At 34.5% G+C, this 24,486-nt stretch overlaps 4 protein-coding genes across 6 annotated transcripts; 1 reads left to right on the top strand and 3 right to left on the bottom strand.

Moving 5' to 3' along the window:
* Positions 1 to 4,848: 4,848 nt before the first annotated feature.
* On the top strand, positions 4,849 to 5,765 carry LOC104118782 (probable histone H2A.1). Its single transcript, XM_009630141.4, has 2 exons — positions 4,849 to 5,136; positions 5,328 to 5,765. Exons 1-2 carry the CDS (start codon positions 4,927 to 4,929, stop codon positions 5,571 to 5,573), a joined length of 456 nt encoding a protein of 151 aa, XP_009628436.1. The 5' UTR covers positions 4,849 to 4,926; the 3' UTR covers positions 5,574 to 5,765.
* Positions 5,766 to 8,311: 2,546 nt separating this feature from the next.
* LOC104118780 (protein FATTY ACID EXPORT 2, chloroplastic-like) lies at positions 8,312 to 9,253 on the bottom strand. The gene has a single exon (XM_009630139.4). It carries the CDS (start codon positions 9,251 to 9,253, stop codon positions 8,504 to 8,506), a length of 750 nt encoding a protein of 249 aa, XP_009628434.1. The 3' UTR covers positions 8,312 to 8,503.
* Positions 8,312 to 12,771, bottom strand: LOC104118781 (uncharacterized). Its single transcript, XM_009630140.4, has 4 exons — positions 12,701 to 12,771; positions 12,477 to 12,545; positions 11,816 to 11,922; positions 8,312 to 9,357 (listed from the first exon to the last, which is right to left on the bottom strand). The coding sequence occupies exons 1-4, from the start codon at positions 12,729 to 12,731 to the stop codon at positions 9,280 to 9,282; spliced, it is 285 nt and encodes a 94-aa protein (XP_009628435.1). The 5' UTR covers positions 12,732 to 12,771; the 3' UTR covers positions 8,312 to 9,279.
* LOC104118778 (pentatricopeptide repeat-containing protein At1g07740, mitochondrial) lies at positions 9,248 to 18,880 on the bottom strand. Of its 3 annotated transcripts, XM_070188578.1 has the most exons (6): positions 16,713 to 18,880; positions 16,266 to 16,422; positions 16,099 to 16,182; positions 12,701 to 15,571; positions 12,477 to 12,545; positions 9,248 to 9,357 (listed from the first exon to the last, which is right to left on the bottom strand). In XM_070188578.1, exon 1 carries the CDS (start codon positions 18,684 to 18,686, stop codon positions 17,271 to 17,273), a length of 1,416 nt encoding a protein of 471 aa, XP_070044679.1. In that variant the 5' UTR covers positions 18,687 to 18,880; the 3' UTR covers positions 9,248 to 9,357; positions 12,477 to 12,545; positions 12,701 to 15,571; positions 16,099 to 16,182; positions 16,266 to 16,422; positions 16,713 to 17,270. The 3 variants fall into 3 exon arrangements, with proteins under 3 accessions (XP_070044679.1, XP_070044678.1, XP_070044680.1); XM_070188577.1 differs by having other exon boundaries at positions 12,701 to 16,182; XM_070188579.1 differs by lacking the exons at positions 16,099 to 16,182; positions 16,266 to 16,422.
* Positions 18,881 to 24,486: the final 5,606 nt, after the last annotated feature.

Here is a 24,486-nt window from a genome sequence, read left to right as displayed (position 1 = left end):
AATGCTTGTTTATGATTGAGTGTTGATTATTTAGACTAGTTTATATTTTAATTTTAGAATTAATGGTTTCAAACATTGATTCATGCCTTTTTGACTTAGTCTTTGCATGAAAAAAAGAGACCTAATATAGGAAACCTTGGCTAACAAGAAATTGGGCTAATTAAGAGTTTTATTAGCCTAATTAAAGGGTTTGAACTAGAGATAGTGAGAACCCGACTTGAGCTCATATCAACTATTTAGCTTGATACCCATTTGGGCCTGAGAAAGCCAAATTGAGCAAAATCACTCCGTGGCCGAGATGTATTGAGTGGGTAACTCAGAGATGATAGATATGATACATCTCCGATCAATAAAATAAGTATCAACGTATTTAACCCATTAGGCGAACACCTAGGTTAACATCACATCCCTAGGCTTTTTAACTATTTAGAAAAACAACAAAAATAATCATTCACTTTCTAGTTTCTTCTCTTAGCTTAATATTGTTAGAGCAAAATTAGAATTAGAAATCAAAAACCTTTGTTTGGAAGTGCAGTCTAGTTGTTCCATTTACTTTTGTCAAGTGTATACCCTTAACACCCATATTAAACTTCCTGTGAAAATTGACGTCGATTCTTGTTGGGTACTATTCTTCCAACGACCGTTTTCACTCACTATTGAGTGCGGATTGGACGTGGATCACTTGCCCTACATCGTACTCCATGAGTCTAGCTTTGATACCGCATTTGTCACATCTCAAGCCCATGGTACGTATTATCTGCTTTAGCCTAACAGATCTCATGAATTTGTTCGTTGGGCTAACAGTGACAGATCTAAAGGTTAAGATGCGAGTTTTCGATAACGAGTAGTTTTTTCCCTATATATATATATATATATATATATATATATATATATATATATATATATACACACACACACACACGCTTGATACTATCGTAGGAATCTATAAACTTCCAAATTCTACATCAACCACTGTGCAATATGTATCATGTGAACTTGCGCATTACTTTATACAACACTTCACGTTTCTCTATCTTTCCAATGTAAAAATTATCTAAGGTGTTATATTTATCACTTATTTGGGGGCTATAAATGGGGAGATTTGCAGTCGTACCCTATATTTGTGCCACCTTGTAATCTTTATTTTTAAAAATTATTGATTTGGTAGCCAACTGACAAAAAACCCTCAATAATATGACAATTATACCCTTGGCAAAAGATATAAAACCTGCATCGCGTGATCTGCAACCTCATTCGTAAAAATAGATCTCCTCCATCCACTCCGTCCCTCCTCAAAAGATATCCTTCAACCCTGGTCGATGATCCCCTCTTGTCACGATCCCAAATTCCCTCTGTAGGAGGTCGTGATGGGACTAGGTGAGCCTATCAATGCGGAATAATCATAAATACCTGAAAATAAATAAACTACAATTCAAATGATTACAACTCCCAAAACCGGTAGAAATAAGTCACAAGCTTCTAAAATTTATTCTCAATATTTCTATGTATCAAGATCTAAAGACAAATAAGGAAGAAACAATAAATAATAGAAGGGGACTCTAGAGTCTGCGGACGCTGGCAGATATACCTCGAAGTCTCCGTGCGCAGGTAACTCATTGATGTCTAGACTGGTAAGATGTACCTGGATATGCACAAAAAGATGTGCAGAAGCATAGTATGAGTATACCACAGCGGTACCCAGTAAGTGCCAAGCCTAACCTCAGTAGAGTCATGACGAGGTCAGGTCAGACCCTACTGGAGAATAGATAATGACATGAAAAAATGTTTAAATAATTTAATAAGATTAAATGACTATGGAAATAAATCAAATAGTATGTCACAATTAATGACACCAAATAATATTTCATGGAATCAAAACAGAATTTCTTTCAATTTTATGAAAATCATAACAATTAATTGAAGGCAACTATGGCCATAAATCAATATCAACAAAGGCACTACCGAGGTACCGCCTCGTAGTCCCAAATTATAAATAATTTCACAATATCTCATTTTCTTATATCACCGCGGGAGCCTTCACGATTTTTCAAATTTTGTACGCAAGTTATAAATGACATAACAGAGGTATGAAAATTTTCAAAATCAGATTTCGACCCCGATATCAAAAAGTCAACCCATCGGTCAAACTTCCCAAAAATTCAACTTTCGGCATTTCAAGCCTAATTCCATTACAGACTTCCAAATAAAATTTCGATCACGCTCCTAAGTTCAAAATCACCATACGGAGCTGTTGGAATCATCAAAATTCTATTCTGGGGTCATTTGCACATAATTCGACATCCGGTCACTATTTGAACTTAAACTTTAAATATTTCATCAAAATTCCATATCTCGGGCTAGGGATCTCGGAATTTGATTTCGGGCATATGCCCAAGTTTCAATTCACGATACAGACCTACCGGAACTATTAAAATACTGATCCGAGTCCGTTTGCTCAAAATATTGACCAAAGTCAACTCAGTTGTGTTTTAAAGCTCTAATTCATATTTACATCCATTTTCACATAAAAACTTTCTGATTTTTTTTTTACGGACTGTGCACGCAAGTCGAGTAATGATAAATAGATCTTAGATCACATAATTAATTATTAAATTTAAAGATGACATTTTGGGTCGTCATATTCTCCACCTCTAAAACAAACGTTCGTCCTCTAACGGAGTTAGAAAAAGTACCTAAGCTGGTGAATAAGTGTGGATAACAGCTGCGCATATCATGCTCGGCCTCCCAAGTCGTCTCCTCAATCGGATGACCCCTCCACTGAACCTTCACGGAAGCAATGTTCTTTGACCTCATCTTTCGAACCTGTCTATCTAAAATAGCCATTGGTTCCTCAACATAAGATAGATTTTTGTCCAACTGAACCGAACTGAAGTCTAACACATGAGACAGATCGCCGTGATATTTTCGAAGCATAGAAACATGGAATACCGGATGAACCGCAGAGAGACTAGGTAGTAGTGCAAGTCTGTAAGCCACATCTCCAACCCTTTCAAGAATCTCAAAAGGCCCAATATACTTAGGGCTCAACTTGCCCTTCTCCCCGAACCTTATCACATCCTTCATAGGCGAAACCGGGAGTAATACCTGTTCACCAACCATGAATGCAAACATCGCAAACCTTCCGATTCGCATAACTCTTCTGTCTAGATTGGGCTGTACGAAGTCGATCCTGAATCAACTTAACCTTTTCCAAGGCATCTGAACCAAGTCTGTACCCAATCTCGGGCTAGGGACCTCGGAATTTGATTTCGGGCATACGCCCAAGTCCCAATTTACGATACGGACCTACCGAAACTGTCAAAATACTGATCCGAGTCCGTTTGCTCAAAATATTGACCAAAGTCAACTCAGTTGTGTTTTAAAGCTCTAATTCATATTTAAATCCATTTTCACATACAAACTTTCCGAAATTTTTTTTATGGACTATGCACGCAAGTCGAGTAATGATAAATAGTGCTTAGATCACAGAATTAATCATTAAATTTAAAGATGACATTTTGGGTCATCACACCTCTCCTCTCAACAACTTTATCAGAAAATCATAAACTTGAACCATATTCATATTCTGAATTCAAAATTACAAAATACATTGTAAGTATTGTAATTCATCTTCACAATTCACATTAGTTTGTGAAACTGATTGAACTACGTGATATATGTTTCTATAATTATTTTTGTAATTCGTCATGCATTTTAAGTTTTGAACTTAAAAAATAAAATCTGAATTCAATTAACGCATATAGATATTTTCAGTTATGCTCATTTACAAATCACACTTGTATGAAATTGTTTGACGTATATAGCATGGAGTTTTCACTTATAGGTCTTCAATAAATTTTTAAAATTTCAAATTTAATGCATGAAAGATATAGAATAAAGTTGTTTCATGTTGAAGTCTGAAATTTTAATCAAATACAAGCTAAAACTTTATGCTAATGTAGCATGAAGTTGTTTCACGTTGAAGCTAAAATTTTATGCTAATACATGCTGAAATTATTTAGTTCATTTGATAGAACTTTATACCAACACATGGTGAAGTTTTGTCATGCAGTCTATAGTATGCTGAAGTTTTTTAGTTCATTTGCTAAAATTTCAAACTAAACATGCTTATATTTTTGTCCCGCAGTATGTAATTTTCTAATAAATTTTTGCTAATACATGCTGAAGTTATTTAGTTCAGTTGCTAAAATTTCAAACTGAAACATGCTAAAGTTTTGTTCTGCAGTCTACAATCTACAATAAACTTCTTTAAATAATACAATCTACAATTCACATAATACTTTAGTAAATTTTACCTTTAAATATAATTTCGAGAAAAAATTACTGATTTAAATATAAAATCCAGAAAAAATTACTGATTTTTGAATCTTTAAGTAAAATAAAAGAAAATCTAAAAATGATTCATGATTTTTGAATTCACATTATACTTCAACAATTGAGAGCTACGGTCATTTGAAGTTTCAAACTCCAGGAACAATTACTAAATTTTGAACTATAAATATTCAAAGTTCAGTAAATATTTCTAGAGTTGTTCCGTATTTTAGATAAAAATATTTATCCGGACTTGTTGATAGATCTAAGTGAATTACTACTTAGTACTCATTTTGTTTTCAAGCGGGAGAAGGCCTTTTACCTGTAAATGACTCACGTCTCAAAATAATTCAAATTCACACTCCGCTTCCTATTGGTCCATTCAAAATGACACGGATCGAGACATCTGTAATATCTACCGTAGATCAAATGTCAATCTGACGGCCACAAACAACCATCCGAAAAACCAAAAGACAACCAAACATCTCTATAAAAACCATGTGCAATTCAGACCCATTCCACATCTCTCGCTCCGACAATCAAGTTTTCCTTCAAATCTTTCATCATTTTGTTCTAAAATTCTAATATCTGCAAATGGATACTAGCGGAAAAGCGAAGAAAGGTGCAGCCGGAAGAAGAGGCGGCGGTCCAAAGAAGAAGCCGGTTACCCGGTCTGTTAGAGCCGGTCTTCAGTTCCCGGTCGGTAGAATCGGTCGATACTTGAAAAAAGGCCGGTACGCTCAACGTGTTGGTACTGGTGCTCCCGTTTACTTAGCTGCTGTTCTCGAATATTTGGCTGCTGAAGTAAATTTCCTTAATCCTTCTATTACTCCTCACTTTTTACCACCCCACATTTGCTAATTTAGAGTTCAATTAGGATCTAGGGTTTTAATGTAGTTAGATTATCGTAGAATATTTTGAAATGTTGATATAGGGTTGAATTTACATTGCTGTTGTATAGTTCTTTTCTCTGATTTTTCTTTTTGGGGTTATAGGTGTTGGAATTGGCCGGAAATGCAGCACGTGACAACAAGAAGAACAGGATTATTCCAAGGCATGTGCTTTTAGCTGTGAGGAATGATGAAGAGCTAGGGAAGTTGCTTGCTGGTGTGACAATTGCACATGGTGGTGTTCTTCCCAACATTAACCCAATTTTGTTGCCAAAGAAAACTGGAGGTGAAAAGGCTGGCAAAGAACATAAATCTCCTTCCAAAGCAACCAAATCTCCTAAGAAGGCTTAGATTTAGTGGCTGTTATAAGCCTCTTGCTTTTCTATCTTTATTTGGATCTTCATTGTATGTAATTCTGGTGTTAGATTGTGTTAATGTCTTTCAGGGATATTAAAAAGGAAACTAGTTGGAACTTGTTAGATCTTGTTAGGTGTTCCTCTATTATCAATCAATGAAACCTCTTGTTTCGATTTTACAATTTCATATCCTTTGTGTTTGGCTTGTTTCTATTCTTCCTCTCGAGCCTTTCTACCTCCTTAGGGTGGTAAGGTCTGCTTTTGTGTGATTCCACCTTTTTGTCTTGTTGTTGTTGTTGTTGTATATCCGTTGTGCTCTTGTGCTTGAAATGGTGACTATGTGCACCTTTTGGATTGTGAATGTTGAAGGAATCATATCATCTATAAAGTGAGAAATGATAATAGTGCATTTATGGTTTGACTTAGAATCTCTTTACAGTTGAGAGCCATGTCAAAGGCCTCCTTTACACGCTAAAGATGGAGAACTTCGCCCATTTTCTTTATTCTTTTTCAATGTTATAAAGAGGCACCCATCATCTTGGGGATTGATGAGTTTTGATTCTACAGATGAAAGATATTGGGCATTGGTGTCACTTTGTAGTCTACTGTCTTAGATTAATAAACGTTAAGAATTTGTTTACATATGCTTTTATATTCAAGTTTATTCTTGTTGGGGCTTATGAAATCCCTAACTTTAATGTATATTAACTGTGGTTGGACTTCTAGTCAAGTGTAATTTTGAAGCAATTTTTGGTTTTCTAGTTGGTAATAGTAGAAAAATCAGATTTTGAGACGAGGTTTGGATAAGGCATACACCTCTGAAAGTTCAATTTCAACACATTTGCAGCATCTGATTTTTCTTTTGTTGAGGGTGGGATCTTTTTCTCAGAAGAAACACAAATGAGTGGGAAATTGAAAGAACATGCTCTCTGTTGCAAACTAATCACCACTATTTTTTTGGATGAGCATAAGGAAGACTATTAAACGGAGGACTTTTTCATATAAGTCTTGTTAAAAGCTACTTACATCGTGCAACAACTACTTTTGGGCTTGTGGGGGGGGGGGGGGGGGGGATGATTTGTGTACGCTACTTTTGGGCTTGGGGGGATGATTTGGTACAATTTGAAATGAATGTTTACCTATTTTTGCACTGTAAGTCTGTAAGACTACTAACCAGATTTGGAGCTTGTTCTTTGGAATCTTTGGCATGACCTGGAAAATGCCTCACTCCATTCCGGAGTTTCTCATTGCTGGAGTAGAGATGGTCTCAACAAGAAAGCACTCAAGATTTGGAATACAATTCCTCAAGCTATTTGCTGGATAATATGTACTGTAAGAACAGTAGAATTTGTGAAGGCTAATGGAGAAACATACATAGCCTTAAGCTTTTTTGCTAGCTTTTTGGCGCAACATGGTCTTTGTAAATGATGCAGATTTCATGCTAGAAATGATCGTGGATTTTCACAATCTGTAAATTTTGACGCACAAGCTTAATGCTATTTATATCATCTATAAGTTTCACCATTATAGAACTTTAAGTTTTAGTATGATTTTTGAGGGAAAAGTTCTTTGTTTATTTGTTTTTTTGTTCAGTGACGATAATTATAACTTCACGACAATAACTTGCAGTTACAGAACTAAAGTGCATAATTACTGGTAAGAATAATCCTCTTTAAAGAGTCTTACATTGAAGGTCTATAATTCTCTACTTTTATAGCGTGTTTGGCCAATTTTTTTTTTTTTTTTGGGTCCAAAGATACTTTTTTTGGCCAAAAATTGAGGTGTTTGGCCAAGCTTTTGGAAGGGAAAAAGTACTTTTGAGGAGTAGCAAAAGCAGTTTTTGAGAAGCAGATAAAAATAGTTTCTTTCCAAAAGCACTTTTCTGAGAAGCACTTTTGAGAAAAATACACTTAGAAACAGTTTTCAAAAGCTTGATCAAACACTAATTACTGCTCAAAAGTGTTTTTCAAATTAATTAGCCAAACACAAAGTGCTTATCACCAAAAACACTTTTTTAAAAAGTACTTTTGAAAAAAACAGTTATCAAAATAAGCTGATTTTAGAAGTTTGGCCAAACATGCTATTAATTACATTAACATCCATCCAGAAATTCTACTCAACATTAATAGCGACAAAATTCCCAATGAATTTGTGTTACTAAGGCATATTCTTTTCAAACCAGTCACTTCATTCTTCGAGCTCCTAATCCGCATTCAGTATTCTACCCAACCAATAGAGCAAGACGTTTTTTTGACACATGCATTTATTATATAATCAATGATTAAGCGAAATATGTATTTTCATTTTAATTTGTACTAATTCTTAAGGTTACATTGTTTGATTTGATGTATGTAAGTCTCCCTTGCTAGACTGATCACTTCACCCCATTCTTGTGTTCAACTCGATTACAATGTTTCATCTTTCTCCTATTTTTGCCAAAATAGCAAAGATAAGAAAGCACTTCCTAAATTGTTCACTAATAAAGTGAAATAACACTTGGTAGTTGTTTTCGGTCTCCGATTTCTAGATGCTGAGTAGATGTCCACAGATCTGAGTGTCCTAATTTTCTCAACAATGTGCAAATTCTCTCCATGATGTCATCTTGTACATATCCAGATTATTGTTAGAGATACTGTTGGATCCTCCAAGACAAATGAGCCTTAACCATTGAATCTGGTCGAGATATTTTCGGAAAATCACATAAAAAGGAAAACTTCTCCAGAACAAAATGAATAGACGACAGAAACAGAGGGCTAATAAAGTAAGCCTTGATGCATCATTAGAGTCCACCAGAGAGTTATAGGAGCCCGACAGCTTAGGAAACTTCGCAAAATCCAAAATTCAAACAGATAGGAAAACTATAATCAACAGTAGAGAGTAGACACTAACGATTGTCCATGTTGATCAATAGCTTAGTTTAGGGATCTAATGTGCAGTGCGCAATATTCCATGCAGATAACCACCAGTCATAACAAGAGACACAAAGGAGACAACCCCAGCTGGAAAAACCTTCTTTGACTTCAGAAAACGAGATCCCATTACTCCCAGAAGTGCAGCCGAGAGGACGAAACCCATTGATGATGCCAAAACAGGTTGTGTTGGAAGCATAACATAAACAGAGTACAAAAGGGAGGCAGAAACTCCACCTGCAATCAGTGACTTCGTGCTGCCACTCTTCAGATAACCCATAAAACCACCCGCTCCAACCAAGAAAGCATAGCCCAATGTCAGTTTTTGGGACATGGAAAGGGCCATTTTCTTTTTATTGTTATGATCCTTGCCTTCATCTGACTCCCCCTCGTTGCCACCATCATTATTATTATTGCCACCATCATCTCCCCCACCACCACCACCGCCATTTGCACTCCCAGAATCATCTCCACCACCACCTGTCTCTGGCAGAATATCAATTCCCGGCCCTGCTGAATCAACAGTGAAGGTGGTTGGCATTGTAGAATCAGAGACAACCCTGCCTTTGACTCCCCAGTAGGAAGGCTTTGATCGAGTGGACAAGTTTGGGTACATTGTGCAAGGGGTATTCAATGGATGTAGAGATGAACAAAGTGACCTCAATGGCTGACTATGAGCAAAGAAATGCTGCCTTTGACTCCAAGCTTGGACGCGAAAGTTAGGAAGCACTATGGAGGATTGAGCAATGGCCAAAAATTCTCCCATGATGTGTATGCTGAATTATGAGAAAGTTATTTACGGGATGTTTTGTTTTCTGTAGCTTGTGTATTCTGAGCAACTTCCACAAAAATCAGTCTTCCATCAACAATCTGCAACCAGTAGATCATTTCAATGACAGAACAGAAAAACGGGAAGCAGCAAGACTCTTCAGACAGCCAACATTCGATATTTCACCAGGAGGTAAAAATGAAACAAAATTAAATACACTTTATAATGCTGGAAAACAAATTCCCTTGGGGAAGTAAAAGAGCTTTCTGCAAAGACATAATGCCACTTAAATTCCCCCTGATTGTTGAGGATTTCTTAATTTTAGCAGAGCAGAATCTTTTCCCTGGCCCTTATAGTTGACTGTCTTTTTTTCGCGACAATCTCACAAAGCCAAGATTTGGAACAACAAAAAACAATCAAGATTCTGCACATAAGTAAATCAAGCATAATTGTTACAAACAAATAACCAACTACCACAATCTCAAATTAGCTTTCAAGCCAAAGCTTGGTGCATTATTGACCTCTCCAGTTTACGGAAAACCTTTCATGCATTTTTTTTGATGAAGTAAGCAGGATATCATTAAAGGCATCAAGAAGATGCAAAAAGATTACAAAACAAAGTTTGTTAGCTCATTTACAGTTGAAGTGCTACAAAACTAGAGAGCCGACAAAGTCCAAAAATACATCAAAAGTAGATATACAAACAAACCACAGAGCTGCACCAAAAGTAGACGTACACAAATAATTTTCAAGAACAGCACCAATTTTTTCCTAACATATTCATATCATTGATATAGGATGTCTACTGCTCTCAGCAATTGTGCTTTCACTCATCTCTATTTCTGTCTACTCGGTACTTTCCTGTGTTTTATCAAAAATTATACTCCCTCCGTTTCAAATTAGATGAGATGCTTTCCTTTTTAGTCTGTTCCAATAAATGACAAATTTCTAAATTTGAAAATAATTCAACTTTAAACTCTTTATTTTACCCTTAATGAGAGGCTTTTATAACCACACAAATATCATGGCCCCACAAAGTTTTTACCCCTTAAGCTTTTAAGACTACAAGTTTCAAAAGTTTTCTTCTTTTTTCTTAAATTCCGTGCGAGTCAAACTACCTCATCTAAATTGAAACGAAGGGAGTAACATTCTTTTTGATCTGTGTACACAAAGTTTAGGGATTACCCTTTTGAACAACTTAATGTTCTCAACTGTCATTTTGCACTAAAAACACACACAAAAAGAAACTTCAGCTGAAGTGGGGTAATAGAAGCATAGATGCAGCAATGAGGTCCCAATATTAGATGAGAAGTCAAGAAAGGTAGAGACCACAGGGGGTGACAGGTGGCAGTGGCTTAATAGAGGGGAAACAGACAGTTCGGCACCTTGGAGAGCAGCGGATTGGAGTTTGATATCATAATTTTGTTCTTCAGCTGACATGTTATACAAAATAGGAGTATACTTTTCTTTCTTCTTTTTCTTGTTTTGTTTGTTACCTGCTGAAAATTTCTTATCTCCAAAATAATAACTCATCATTTTGCAGTCCTTATTTTCCTTCAAATGATAACTTCTATAACCTCTTTAGTCTTTGCTACAACTTCCCAGTTTCTTATCAATAGCTCAATGACTACCACTACTTAAAGCAATGAAACATCTGCGACCAGTGAACTTGAAGAGATTTTGCTCTACTATATTGCTTGCAAAACCAGAAGGAAGACTCGCAACAACAAGAGACTTCCTACTATTCATTTCCACTAAAGTTTATGAGACAACTAATTCAACAAAGGTAGATTATATATCCATAAAAGAATTAAATTAAATAAACACCAAAAACAACAGCAACAATAATCGAACATAATGAGATACAGTTCCTAGACCAAACACTGTTTCTCCATAGATTTTCTAGAACCTAGACCCCTTCCAAGTGAAAGCTAGATTTCTTTAGATGGTTATATTCTTCGCATGTTTCGTTATAAGCATATTAATGCCCCCAATTTACATTTTCCAACCTTATCATTAGTTTCATTCGAGCAATGATTATCCTGTCTCCAACTGAAAGCATTTGCAGGACCAAGTCCTTTAGACCAACAAATGCAACAATTCGTGCTGGTCGATGATAGCAAAGTTCATAAAGTCAAACAGCACGCTAAATTGTTTAAGATGCTTGGAAAAATCTGTCGCTTATAGTTTTGTTGTGAAGTGCTGAAAATAGACATCTGCCCTCTTTAATCTATGATAGATAAATAGTTTTCTAAGCCAAAGACAGATTAAGAATTGTCCATAATAGAGGAACACATTGTTTTTAAAGTGGGATACCACTATAACAACTGTATTTCCTATCTAACAATGGACAGATTTAATAAAAAAACAATATTTAAAAAAAACCTAAAAATTTGAATCGGAAGTAGCGGGCGTGCTTGCACTCATTACTGAAGACTACATCCGCAACTGATGATGGGCATCATCATGAAGCATGTTCCATAAAATATACACAAAACACATCATCAACAAACACAAAGAAGTAAGTATACACATCTACCAACAAAGCTGAGGAATTACCCTTCCGTTAATGGAATTCAATGCATTCCGAGCATCTTCTTCTGACTCAAAGGTAACAAATCCAAAACCTTTAGGCCTTTGAGTTCTTGGGTCTTTAACAAGCCTCGCTGCTCGCCCAAATTAACAAATCCATATAAATCGATCAATCAGATCAACTACACCTCAATACCAGATTAATTATAGACCTATTTAACAAATCCTTCACAAAGTACAAATTCCATCTTTATAAAGTGTTATAGGGCAATCATGTATAGTAGATAAAGGCGTGCATGGTATAAGGGAAAATGGAAAACAGTTCAATCAAAAGGAGGAAAATGACTTCCCTCACTTATGGGCGGAAGTCATTTTTCTACCAACTATCTTAACTTTTAACTTAATATTATTTGCTTCAACTAGAACTAAACTTTATTAATAATCTCTAGTACTCAAAAGTTTTATCAGAACACTCTCCAATTTGCTGATATTATTTATTAATTTTTAATATTATACTCTATATTTTGAAAAATATTTTCCATGACATAAATTTCCTTGGGAAATGACTTCTGTCATACTTAACACACCCTAAATTTCACACTTATTTATTTTGAGGATAAATTAGATTACATTTCAGACGAAAAAAATAATGATTTCAGAATATAGAAATGAGGAAAGGTGAAGTAACCTTCTGTAACAACGCCAAAAGGTGAAAAGAGCTTCTTCAATCTTTCATTCGTAGTGTAAAACGATAATCCTGTTTAAAAGAACAAAAATTGAATGCATCAGTGTTAGGGTTTTAATAAGGACAACAGCAGACAAATAAATCACGACTAAAAAGAACATATAAAATACAATATATATTTGTGTTTTTGTGTGTGTGAAATATCGGGAGAGAGAGAGAGAGAGTACTGCTGACGAATAGCTGCAACCCTTTTGCCATCTGAGTTCTGAGAGCAGCGCTGTATCATCAAGTCAAAGAGACGCTGTATTTGTCGAAATTGCAGGTCGGTCACTATTTTAATTGAAATTTCATGTTGGTCCCTGTTTTTCTCATTAATTATTATATGTCCCTGTTTCAGCATTTTTCCTTCTTTTTTTTTTCCTTTTCTTTATCCACCTTTTTCTTTTCTTTTAATTTTAACGCGATAAGAAATTGGTGCTAATGAGGGGAGACATTCTCCAGCTTGCTTTCAAAAAAATTCTATGTCGTAAAGTTGTGGCTGCCGACAAGCTTTATCGGCATATGCGATACAAGATTAAACTGAATAATAACATTAGAGTTGCTACTAGTAGAGTCAACATTTGTTACATTAGGGGCCATTTTAAGTGTGAGCTTGTGGTGGTAGTTAGAGGATCGGAAAAAAAAACTCATGAGAGTCAAGGAGATCACTCTGATACCATATAATGAATGAGCAAGATGAAACAAAAAATAATAATTTTATTAAATAATGATTAGCTGATTATATACACAAACAAGTTACAAAGGCCTAGTTAACAGACCAGAAAGCAAAAAAAATAAAATAACAAACGCCTTAAATGGTGGAAATAAAATAACAACATATGTAGTAAAATAAAGTAGATGCACTAATGTTTCAAAACAGTAATAGTAACTCCTAATATGTCAGGCGTTAATTATTAAGTAGCCCTTCGAGTGGCAAGCAGGACGACAAAGAGGCCCTTTACTCCCGCTTCGAAATAGTTGGAACTATTACAATATTACTTTTGGGGGTTAAAGTATACAGTATTCTTTTCTACTATTCCATCTTAAAAGAGTTGAAATTACATACTCCTTTTTATAAGAGCCAACAATTATTATTGAGTTTTAGCCGGACACCAAATGCTCCAATCAAGCATGCCCATCTCTACAAACCAAGTAAAAAATCATGCCACTGGAACTGACTACAAGCAAGCAAGGGGAAGGGAATTATTGTGTAACTAGTTAATTTTTTTGCGCTTCGTGCGGCCGCAAAAAATATTATAAAATTTCTGAAATGATCTCTTCGTAAATATACCTGAAATAGAGATATAAAATTCTTTAGAAATAAGGTAATGTGGTAATTGTTTACATGGAAAATATGGCATCAACTTCGGAACAACTTCTTATAGTTTTAGTTTATTCTAATTTTTAATAATTTTATTTGACAATGAAATAGGATGGAAACAAATAAAGATGTCAAGTGAACTTATTATAAAAGCAAAGGGACAATATTAAAGTAGCAATAAATTTGATTCGGCTACGATACCTTTATACATAGTTTGATTCATCAAAACTCAACCAAAAAGACTCGATTTCATTAATTCTTCTCTCGAATTAAGTGACGTTAAATCTTTCAATAAAAGTAAGATGTTTGTTTTGTGAATATGTCATCTTTGTCATGGGTTGTGACAACCTTTCTAGTTCAAGCATAATCTTGATTTGCTTGAGTTTTCTGTTTCCTTATTCACAAGGTAGCATTAATATATGAGGAGCCTACAGGAGGAGGATTTTATATCACAATAACGTTGTGCTCTATTTTTATTTTTTATTTTGACTTTAATTGCTAAAAATTTTGGTAGGACGTATTGTCAAAATTAATTTCTGAAAGTACAACCTCTATATAAGTCTAAAAGACTTGTTGAAAATACTACTCCCTAAATTTTTAATTTGTTCTTTACTCTGCTTTTTTTATTTTTAGATCGTCCATGTCTAGAGGCACGAAAAAGAAAAGAGGGATTGCTCGACCAATTTGAACATATCCATAAATAGCTTCCATCTGTCCTGGATGACGGAATAAATGCGAGTACAATCGAACTGAACTACTTGATTCATGGCTCTCAAACCTAACCTTTGGTGGATTTCCAGTAATATGTCTTAAGTTTCTTCTATGTCAGTATGTTAGAGTCAACTAAAAAGACTGACTTTTTTGCCTCCTCTTTGCCAGAAAAGCTATAAAATATTTCGAATACATATTGACATCTAGTATTACTTTTTCAAATAATCATTTGTTTTGAGAGAGTTGCATGTTGAATATTTGCCTTGTCCAATTTCCGCTGCAAGAAGCATTGAAAAAGGCCAGGCAAGCAACATAGAATCTATTTTTCCTCCATCTTCAACATTAGGTATAGTATTATATCCCAACTCTCCTAATATTTTTTGTACTCCCACGCTATAATATATTTTTTGTTCAAAAAATTTCTTCGTTTAGACCATACTTTTCTTTAGAGTACATAAGGATGACAATATAATAATGAATCAATGATCTAGAGAAGGGCATGACTTTAGACGCAAAAATAAATTTAACTTGCTAACTTCCCAAGAGAAAATACATCTAGCAATTAAAATAAATAGTGACAATCTGCAGGAGCAAAGTTAATAATAGGTCAGTAACACCAAAGTACTTGCCATGATCAACTAAAGAAGCATTATGTGCAACTATAGATGATATCTTAGTACTTTAGATGGATTTGTAAGATGGTATGATCTCTAAATTATTTTATACGAGTCACCAATTGGAGATAATGCATTTGCAGCTAATATAATAGCAGCATAACAATTCACCATTTGCCCAATAAAATTAATATTGTTGTAAACAGAAATTGTGAAAGTTGCATGTATATTATTTTGGTTTGTTTGGGCTACATGATGTTTATAAGCTTTTCTGACAATTAGTATTAGGGGGGTGCCATGCTTTGACAATTGTGTAGCTGTTAGGGGGTGCCAAAGTTATGGTTGAGACGGTGTACCTGAAAAATCAAAAACACTGTAAAGCTCTCATCAGTTGTTCCAATCCTTTCCCTTTCCTATTTATAAAGAATCAGCAGAATATGATTAGCTTCTGATTATAGAAAAAATATAGTGCAGAAAATGATAATTTAAATATGTTGATCTACATTTCAATGCACAAAATCATTTCTGGCATAAGAAGACACCTGAATATAATTCTCAATAAATATAACAAAAATATTAGGCCTCCAACCATTTGATTGACATAATTTAAGCTACATACCTTATTCTGGAATACACAACTGATATATCTAATCTTTGTTATAGTATAAAAATACTTGCTGATTGAAAACTATCTTTTCATCTAACTTCAAACCTAAAGCACCTTTTGCGTACTATGAATTAATCGCTAAGATGACAAAAACATCTTAATGCTCATCTTAAGTATCACGAACTTTCAGATTTGGCATCAAGCAAAAGTTTTCCTTCAAGGAAAAGCTTTTACTACTAATTGTTGTGTCATCTAAGTGGTGAAAAATGCTTGTTTATGCACTTAGAAATTATTTTAAGCACAAGTATAAAATAAATAATTAAAAGCAACTACATGTGTGGACCACAAGCTTCCATCATAGACATTGTCAGCAAGAATGATAGAGCCCATTGTATCATGGTATTTAAATGGGTCCGCCTGCACAGAATAAAAAATTAACTGTAATTTTTTTTTTTTACGTTAGAAGCTGTCAACCAAAATAAGGGAGAAAATAGTTTTACCTAATTATATTACGAATCTGACATAATTTGTTAAATCAGTGATCCACACATAGACTGTTTCATGTATTTGCTTGTTGGGATTAAGATCAAAGAATATTTTCAAGGATGGGCTTTGATGCATCTGCCAGAAAGATGGCAATAGACAATAGTTCGTAACCTACTCCAAGTAAATTTGAGACCACATATGTTAAACTGAAAATGGCCAATAAAGTAGACTAAATCGACAATAAAAAATTCAATAACAACGGCAAATCATTCTACAAAAAAATAAAAAGACTTTCCAACTAAAGCTCAAAAGATTGACCAACACTTCAATCAAATATGATCTATTTGGGTACATGTTAGATCGTTCGAATTTCACTATTTATACCATTCATGACATCCTCTCAAATAGTTCCGAAAATAAACAACACTAAAATTGAGTTAAAAAATTAGGAAGAAAGAGACCTGTAAAGTCATGACTTTTCCGCTAATTTTCTCGGGACCAGACATCCTGTTGTCCTTGGCTTGGTGACCGAGATGACAGGGGTTTGCCAGTGGTAACCATCGCTGATTTATGGCTTCAAATCCAAAACGAAAATTCTGCAACCAGTGGAATTCGGCTTCTAGTTGAGGAAGAGTAGAGTTATATCGCACAAGGCGAACAAAAGAGAGATATTGAGGAAGGAATGCCCCTTTCACTAAAAGGCTAAGGAACGACGTTTAGATTCTCAAGTACAAGACAACGATTATTTATTAATATTGTTAGTTAATGAGGTAAATAGGAAAAAGAGAGAGATAATCCCAAAAAACTGAGAAAAAAGATAAAGGCAATCCTTTGTCTATAAAGCTTGCCACATCACCGGGCCAAGGTCTCTCAATTTTATATATATATATAGATTAGTAGGGTTGCTCAATAGCTCTTTCCAAATGGACCTCTGAGATAGCATCAAGACGAGCACAAAACAGATCTGGACGCGATCAATTTCACAGATTTTCCGAAGTAATAGCATACAAGTCCAATAGCTAAAATACAAGCTCATCTACGAGCCTATATACAACAATACTATTGCTGCAAGCATCCTTGACTATGGCTTCCCATGACTCAAAGTCAAACCTTTTCTTCCTTTTCTCCATTTCCTCCAAAACAAAGCAAGCATCTTCAACCTTCCCTTTATCAAGCAAGCCAAGAATCATACACCTTACTGTTTCCATACGCGGAAAATGCCCGCTCATCAACATTGCATTTAAAACCTTCAAACCTTCCTCAAATTCTCCTGTTTTACAAAAACCATCAACCACCATTCTGTATGTAGCTGCATTAGGATTGCAACCTGCAATTTGCATATCAACTAACATCCTATATGCTTCAGCAGTTTTACCTTCCTTGCAGAAATAATTGATTAACATGTTATAGATCACAGCATCGGGCTTAATGTGCCTCTTTTTCATCTCCACAAGTAAACTATTTGCCTCTCCAATTTCGCCTCGTTTCAAAAGATAAGTCATCAAAACACCATAATTGACTATTTTCAGCTTACATCCTTGGTATTCCATATCAAACATTAATTTCTTGGCTTCTTTGTACTTACCCAAAGAACTCAAACCTTCCATCAACAAAGCATAAGAAACTGCATTTGGCTTCTTTCCCTTTCTAACCATATCCTGAAACAAACTTTTAGCACCTTCAACATCCCCCCTCTTACACAAAAATCCAATTTGACAATTGTAAGTCACCACAGTTGGCTCAACTTCTCTTTCAAGCATTTCATCAACCACCTGGCGCGCCATTCCCCAGTCGCCCTTCTCCAACCACATCTTAATCATAACGTTAAACGAAACAGCATTTAACCAAATACCCATTTTCGAACAATTCCTTAACATCTCATTTGCATCATCAAAACGCCCATTTTCAACAAGCACATTTAAAAGTGCATTAAAAGACTGTACACTACGCGTACAATTAAATGACCCCATGTTGTGAAAAAGCTCAATAGCTTTATCAACCAACTGGGCTTTCCCGTAATGTTGAATCATCCCAATAAAAACCTTTTCTTGACATCGAATATAATATGTTTTTAAATACCCAAGAAAGGTTTCAACAGCTTCAAAGTCTCGAGACTTTGCGAGCTTATAAATAAGACAAGAATAAGTAGGGTAGTCATGTTTGAACCCCGTTTGCTGGTAATCATGGAACAGGGAAATAGCTTCATTAGGATCTTGGATTTGTTTGAGGTCAGCAAGTAGTGGTATTGGCTTGCGAAGAAGTGTTTTTGTAGGCTTATGAGGCCTTTCAGGTGAGAATTTTGAGGTGGGTTTATGAGAACGATGATAACTGTGGTATGGTTGGGATTGGAAAATTGAGGTTCTGGATTGTGCAAGGTTGTGAATTTTGAGTTTTGAGAGTGTTATGCTAGCTTGTTTGATTCTTGAATTGATCATGGAATGATGAAGGTGGCGTTAAAATTATAGTTTCAAGAGTTAGATGAAAGGTCTGTGGAGGGAAAAAGGAGCTTAAACTTGGAAGCACATTTGAAAGCTTTTGTACTCGAGATTGGTTGGGAACTGATTTTGGTAAGATTTTTATTTGGGTCAAACTGATGCTTCCACAAAAGTTGGAAACTGGGCCTTGTTCATTTCCACGTTGTTTGGCACATTTATGCCGGCAAAATCACAAAATCATTTTTGTCGTTGCTACTAATAGCGTGATTGGGGAGCTTCTAAAATCTGCTTATTATTTTTAGAAGTGATTTTTTCAAAAGTATTTTTTAAATCAATTCGTGTTTGACTAATTAATTTGAAATGCACTTTTGAGCAGTAATTTATATTTGGCTAAGCTTTTGAAAATTATTTCTTAATATATTTTTCTCAAAAGTGCTTATCAGAAAAGTACTTTTGATAGAAGCTACATTTTTCTGCTTCTCAAAAATTGCTTCTGCTTCTCCTCAAAAGTACTTTTTTCCCTTCTAAAAGCTTGACCAAATACTTTAATTTTTTGCCAAAAGTACTTTTGACCCCAAAAAAAACTTGGCCAAAAAGGCTATAAGTCAATAGAATTTAAACTAGCCAGCCAAGTCTTAAAATGATAGTATTAGAATTAGAAGAGGTTACGGTTAGCCACTATTGCAATACTGATACATTGTAAAATGTTCTAGTCAAAAAGAAAAAAAAAAAATTAGTTTTGTGTATAATTCGGAAAACATTCAGGAGGGTACTAGTTAGGACAACCTATGTGCACTTAAATATAGTTTTGATTTTAAAAGTAATTCAAAATTATTTAGATATTGCACTACAGAAATATAGCAACAACAATAATTACATACCCACTGTGATCCTACAAGGGGGTCCGGAAAGGGTGGGGTGTACGCAAACCATATCCTGCCTTGTATGAGGTAAATATGTTGTTTTCGATAAATCCTTCACACATCAAATAAAATCCTTTTCAATGGATGAGTATTCTGAAAATGATTGGAACTGTTATAAAATAAAGACTATAAAATAAAGAAACTGAAGACAAGTATAAAGGGAGATTAATATTTTATTTCAACTTCAAACTGATGTACATAATGAACTGAAAACTCCTCTATTTATAGAAGAAAGGAAGCAGTTGCGAGGCTTTTATTGAGCTGCTTGTAAGCTGTCTGCTTGCTACCTGCCTGTTTAATATGAAGCTGCTGCAAATCATTTCATTTAGTTGCTTGCAACCTGCCTGCATCAGCTGCTTGTAGATAAACTTCAATAGAGTACCAGACGGATAATCTTATTCAGGAAGATTATCTATAGCGGAGTAATAAATGGACATCCAGATTATAATTATTTTCATAACACTCCCCCTTGGATGTTCATTAAAAGATATTGTGCCTCGTTAAAACCTTACTAGAAAAAATCCAGTGGGAAAAATCCTAGTGAAAGAAAAGGAGCACACATATTTAGTAATACGCAATTCTAGCTGCCTCATTAAAAACCTTACAAGAAAAACCTCATGGGAAAAACCTTAGTAAGGAAAAAAGAGTGCAACGCGTATTTCACTACCCCTGATGAAAACCTTGTTCCAAATATTTGAGTTTCCGCATTCCAATCTTGTATACCATTTTCTCAAAAGTTGAAGTTGGCAAAGATTTAGTGAACAAATCTGCTGGATTGTCATTTGAACGGATTTGTTGCACATCAATGTCACCATTTTTCTGAAGATCATGTGTGTAGAATAATTTTGGTGAAATGTGCTTCGTTCTATCTCTTTTTATAAATTCTCCCTTTAATTGGGCTATGCATGCAACATTGTCTTCGTATAAAATTGTGGATCTTTTATCACATTCCAAACCATATTTTTCTTGAATAAAATGAATCACTGATTTCAACCATATGCATTCCCTACTTGCTTCATGAATAGCTATTATCTCAGCATGATTTGAAGAAGTAGCAACAATAGATTGATTTGTGGAGCACCGTGATATGACAGTACCTCTACATGTAAACACATACCCGGTTTGAGATCGAGCTTTATTGGGATCAGATAAATAACCAACATCTGTATAACCAACAAGATCTGTACTACCTTTGTTAGCATAAAACAAACTCATATACAGAGTTCCTTAAATGTCGTAAAATATGCTTAATCCCATTCCAATGTCTCTGTGTAAGAGAAGAGCTAATCTTGCTAGTAAATTAACAGAAAATGTTATGTCAGGACTTGTAGCATCAGCAAGATACATAAGTGTACAAATTGCACTGCGATAGGGTGTTCCAGGACCAAGGAGTTCCTCATCCTCTTTTGGAGGTCGGAACGGGTCCTTATTCACTTCAAGTGAACTAACAACCATTGGTGTACTCAATGAGTGCGTTTTGTCCATGTAAAAACATTTTAAGATCCTTTATGTATAGGTAGATTGATGTATAAAGATCATGTTTGCTAAATGTTCAATTTGCAGACCGAGACAAATTTTTGTCTTTTCAAGATCTTTCATCTCAAATTCTTTTTTAAGATATTGAATTGCCTTTTGGAGCTCTTCTGGAGTTCCAACAAGATTTATGTCATCAACATAAACAGCAAGTATAACAAATTCTGATGTCATTTTCTTTATAAAAATACATGGACAAATAACATTATTTATGTAACCCTATTTCAACAAATATTCACTAAGGCGATTATACCACATGCGCCTAGATTGCTTTAAACCGTATAAAGATCTTTGTAATTTGATCGAGTACATTTCTCGAGACTTTGAATTATATGCTTCAAGCATTTTAAATCCTTCATGGATCTTCATATAAATTTAATCAAATGAGTCATATAGGTTATGACTTGCATTTAAATGGCATGACATTTTCAGGTGTCTGGACTACATGTCCTATCCTCACAATCTTTTACAATATCGTACACTATATTGTATTAAATATACCGTCGACGATCATTTTGTATCAGTTTACAAGCGACATAACTTGTTGATATCTCAACACTTTCTTTATTTTCAGATACCTGAACTTCTTGTGGAGTTTCATGGAATGTTATGTAGTGGGCTCTTCTAGAGCTTATTTCCTCCTTATTATGATCATTTTGATTATTTGCTCCTATCTTTTTCTAAGATTGTTACCTTTGGAACCGATTGGTCTACTACGCTTCATGCGTACAATAAACTCTATCCTCTAGGGATTTTAATTTTAATATGAGCATTTGTAGCTGAAATATAATATTTTATTTTGGATCAAGAAATACTTCTGGCATTTGACTTGAATTATCTTCTGAATGAGGATCACACTAATGATAATTCGATTCATATAACATATTTTCAACTGCTTATTCCATCCCCATAATATTAGAAAAACTAACATATATCCCAAATCTTCTTTGGAAAATCTATCTTTGTACTTTGTGGTAGAGAAATTAATCATATACCACGCATCAAAAGTTATTAGATAGTAAAAATATTTGGTTTCTGATCCTAAACCAATTGTGAGAGGAGGACTTATCATATATTATTGGTGTGATGCATACAAGTGCTGCTGTATGCAATTTAGAAAATCTTAGACCAACACATGAGGCTTTCGTCTCATAAGCAATAGTTTAGCCATTAATATTGGGTATTAAATACTAAACCAGCTTGGATATAAACCAGCTTTATCAAGATGAACTGTCTTGATTTCACAATCTAAAAATTATGCTCTTATTTGAGAAAAGCAATTTTAAATGCCAAACTGCAGGTTGACAATAATTACACATGTAACCATCTCATATATGCATCTATAAGTGGTTCACATGATAGGTGAATCAGCCCATATTCACCTTTTATATATTTCATAATCAGGGATCTTAGCCCCATATTAGCTGGTATAATCAACTTATTATGAGAACAAGCAACACAAGAGAATTCTTGAAGAATCTTCTAGTTCTTCAATATATTAGTTCTTAAATATATGCTTATCAGAATTCTTAATTAGCTCATTATATTTAAATCAGATGGCAAATAAAAACTTTCAATTTATCATGGCATGTGCTATCTTTCAGTAAATTTCTAGTTTACTATAACATAAATTTTTGTATCAGTAAACTTCTAATTTACTGTGGCTACTTTTGTATCGGTAAATTTCTGATTTATTGTAGCTACTTTTGCCTCAGTAAAAACTTCTGGGTTACTATGACACGTGATGTAGTACAAATTAAAGAATAAGGCTGGTAGCTTCTCACATACATATTTACCCCTTATAATTGTGGAACAAGAAGGTTTTCAATCTTTCAATCATTTGTAATCTCAGTATGATAGTCATTTGTATTAGTAAACTTTGAGTTTATCATAACATATGTTTTGACCACAATAATGACAAATAATCTCTTCGGGAGCCTTCAATTTATTGTCCACAATCAAATATTATTCAGACACTACTTGTGTCATGTGTCTTTTAGACAATCAATTAGCTCTTCAGGAGCTTTTGATAAATTTTGTACTACCAAATATTGCTCAGACACTTCTGGTATCATGAGAGAAAATCATAATCAAATGAACAATATAAAACAATTGTTTAAGCACCGAAAGATACTGTTTTATAATATTTTCCTGCTTCAGGAGAAAATTTTAATCGTTTTACTACTTCATGAATAAATTTAAAATACGAAATATTGAGTATATATTCTATCAATCATATTATCTCTTCTGGATGTGAATTATGATATCTTCACACTTAAGTGCGTATTCATATTTACAAGCTTTATTAATACTGTCACATTCACTTCTGGGAATTAATCAATATTTATCAAAGTTTTCATCCTTCAGGGAATGGAACATAATTATCTAAACGTGCAAAATCACATCAAATTGTGATGCTTCGAACCTCTTTTAAGATAATGCTATTTCAGGAGCAAATCGAGGTATTCATGTAATATAGAGAATATTTCTCTAGCTTATCTTCAATTGTAACCATAGAAAGCCCAAATTACTACTTCTGGTGGTTAACAAATTTAGTTATGAAACATAGTTACTTCTGGTGGTCGTACTTTGATAGAGTTTAAATGAACCATGAAATTAAATCATAATGAGATTTAAGAAATATTGCCACTGCCGGTGGTTAAATATTTCGTGCAAAACTCAACTGGAGTTAGAAACCAAAGAAAAGATTGAGTTAAATATTGCATATATGAGTCATTGCGAACTAACCTTCCTGCAGAATATTGGCATCATGCTTTTGATGACTTTGGTGCCCAAATATTTTGTGAAAATGAGATTGAAGTGCTATAAGTCACGTTCCTTACCGTGATGTACAATAATAAAATTTTCACGATTAACAAGAAAGTACACAAGTAGTAGCTTAAAAGGTTAGCTAATAAAATTGCAAAATCAAACCTTCTCCCAATAAAGGATTTCGTGGGCCGAGAGTCCCGACCAGTAGCTTTGTGATACTATGCCATTTCAACATTAAAACAACATATGCATCTCATTGCTATCAACCGATGCATTAGAAAAAGGATATCGTGCCTTTGAATTACTTCATATTCCTGAAATGGAAAGTTAAATTCAAAGTAAGTACTCAAGAGGGTAGAGTCTCGTGCTGATAACGTGTTATAAAATAAAAACTATAAAATAAAGAAATCGAAGACAAGTATAGAGGGAGATTGATATTTTATTTCAAATTCAAACTGATGTATATAATGAACTGAAAACTTCTCTATTTATAAAAGAAAGGAAGCAGTTGCGAGCCTTTTCAGGAAGTAGCTGCGAGGCTTTTCATGAGCTGCTTGTAAGCTGTTTGCTTG

The sequence above is a fragment of the Nicotiana tomentosiformis genome, chromosome 11, assembly GCF_000390325.3.
Source record: "Nicotiana tomentosiformis chromosome 11, ASM39032v3, whole genome shotgun sequence".
In the NCBI taxonomy this organism is placed as follows: domain Eukaryota; kingdom Viridiplantae; phylum Streptophyta; class Magnoliopsida; order Solanales; family Solanaceae; genus Nicotiana; species Nicotiana tomentosiformis.
This window is presented reverse-complemented; position numbering and strand designations above follow the sequence as displayed.

What these genes read in the sequence shown, in the direction of transcription:
- LOC104118781 (XM_009630140.4), bottom strand. Translation starts at nt 12,731, where the DNA reads ATGGCAAAAGGGTTGCAGCTATTCGTCAGCA. An exon ending in GTTGCAGCTATTCGTCAGCA is followed by an intron (nt 12,546 to 12,700) that starts GTACTCTCTCTC and finishes TCTTTTAAACAG; the next exon opens with GATTATCGTTTTACACTACG. An exon ending in TGAATTCCATTAACGGAAGG is followed by an intron (nt 9,358 to 11,815) that starts GTAATTCCTCAG and finishes TACTGGTTGCAG; the next exon opens with ATTGTTGATGGAAGACTGAT.
- LOC104118780 (XM_009630139.4), bottom strand. Translation starts at nt 9,253, where the DNA reads ATGGGAGAATTTTTGGCCATTGCTCAATCCTCCATAGTGCTTCCTAAC.
- LOC104118782 (XM_009630141.4), top strand. Translation starts at nt 4,927, where the DNA reads ATGGATACTAGCGGAAAAGCGAAGAAAGGTGCAGCCGGAAGAAGAGGC. An exon ending in TCGAATATTTGGCTGCTGAA is followed by an intron (nt 5,137 to 5,327) that starts GTAAATTTCCTT and finishes TTGGGGTTATAG; the next exon opens with GTGTTGGAATTGGCCGGAAA.
- LOC104118778 (XM_070188577.1), bottom strand. Translation starts at nt 18,686, where the DNA reads ATGATCAATTCAAGAATCAAACAAGCTAGCATAACACTCTCAAAACTC.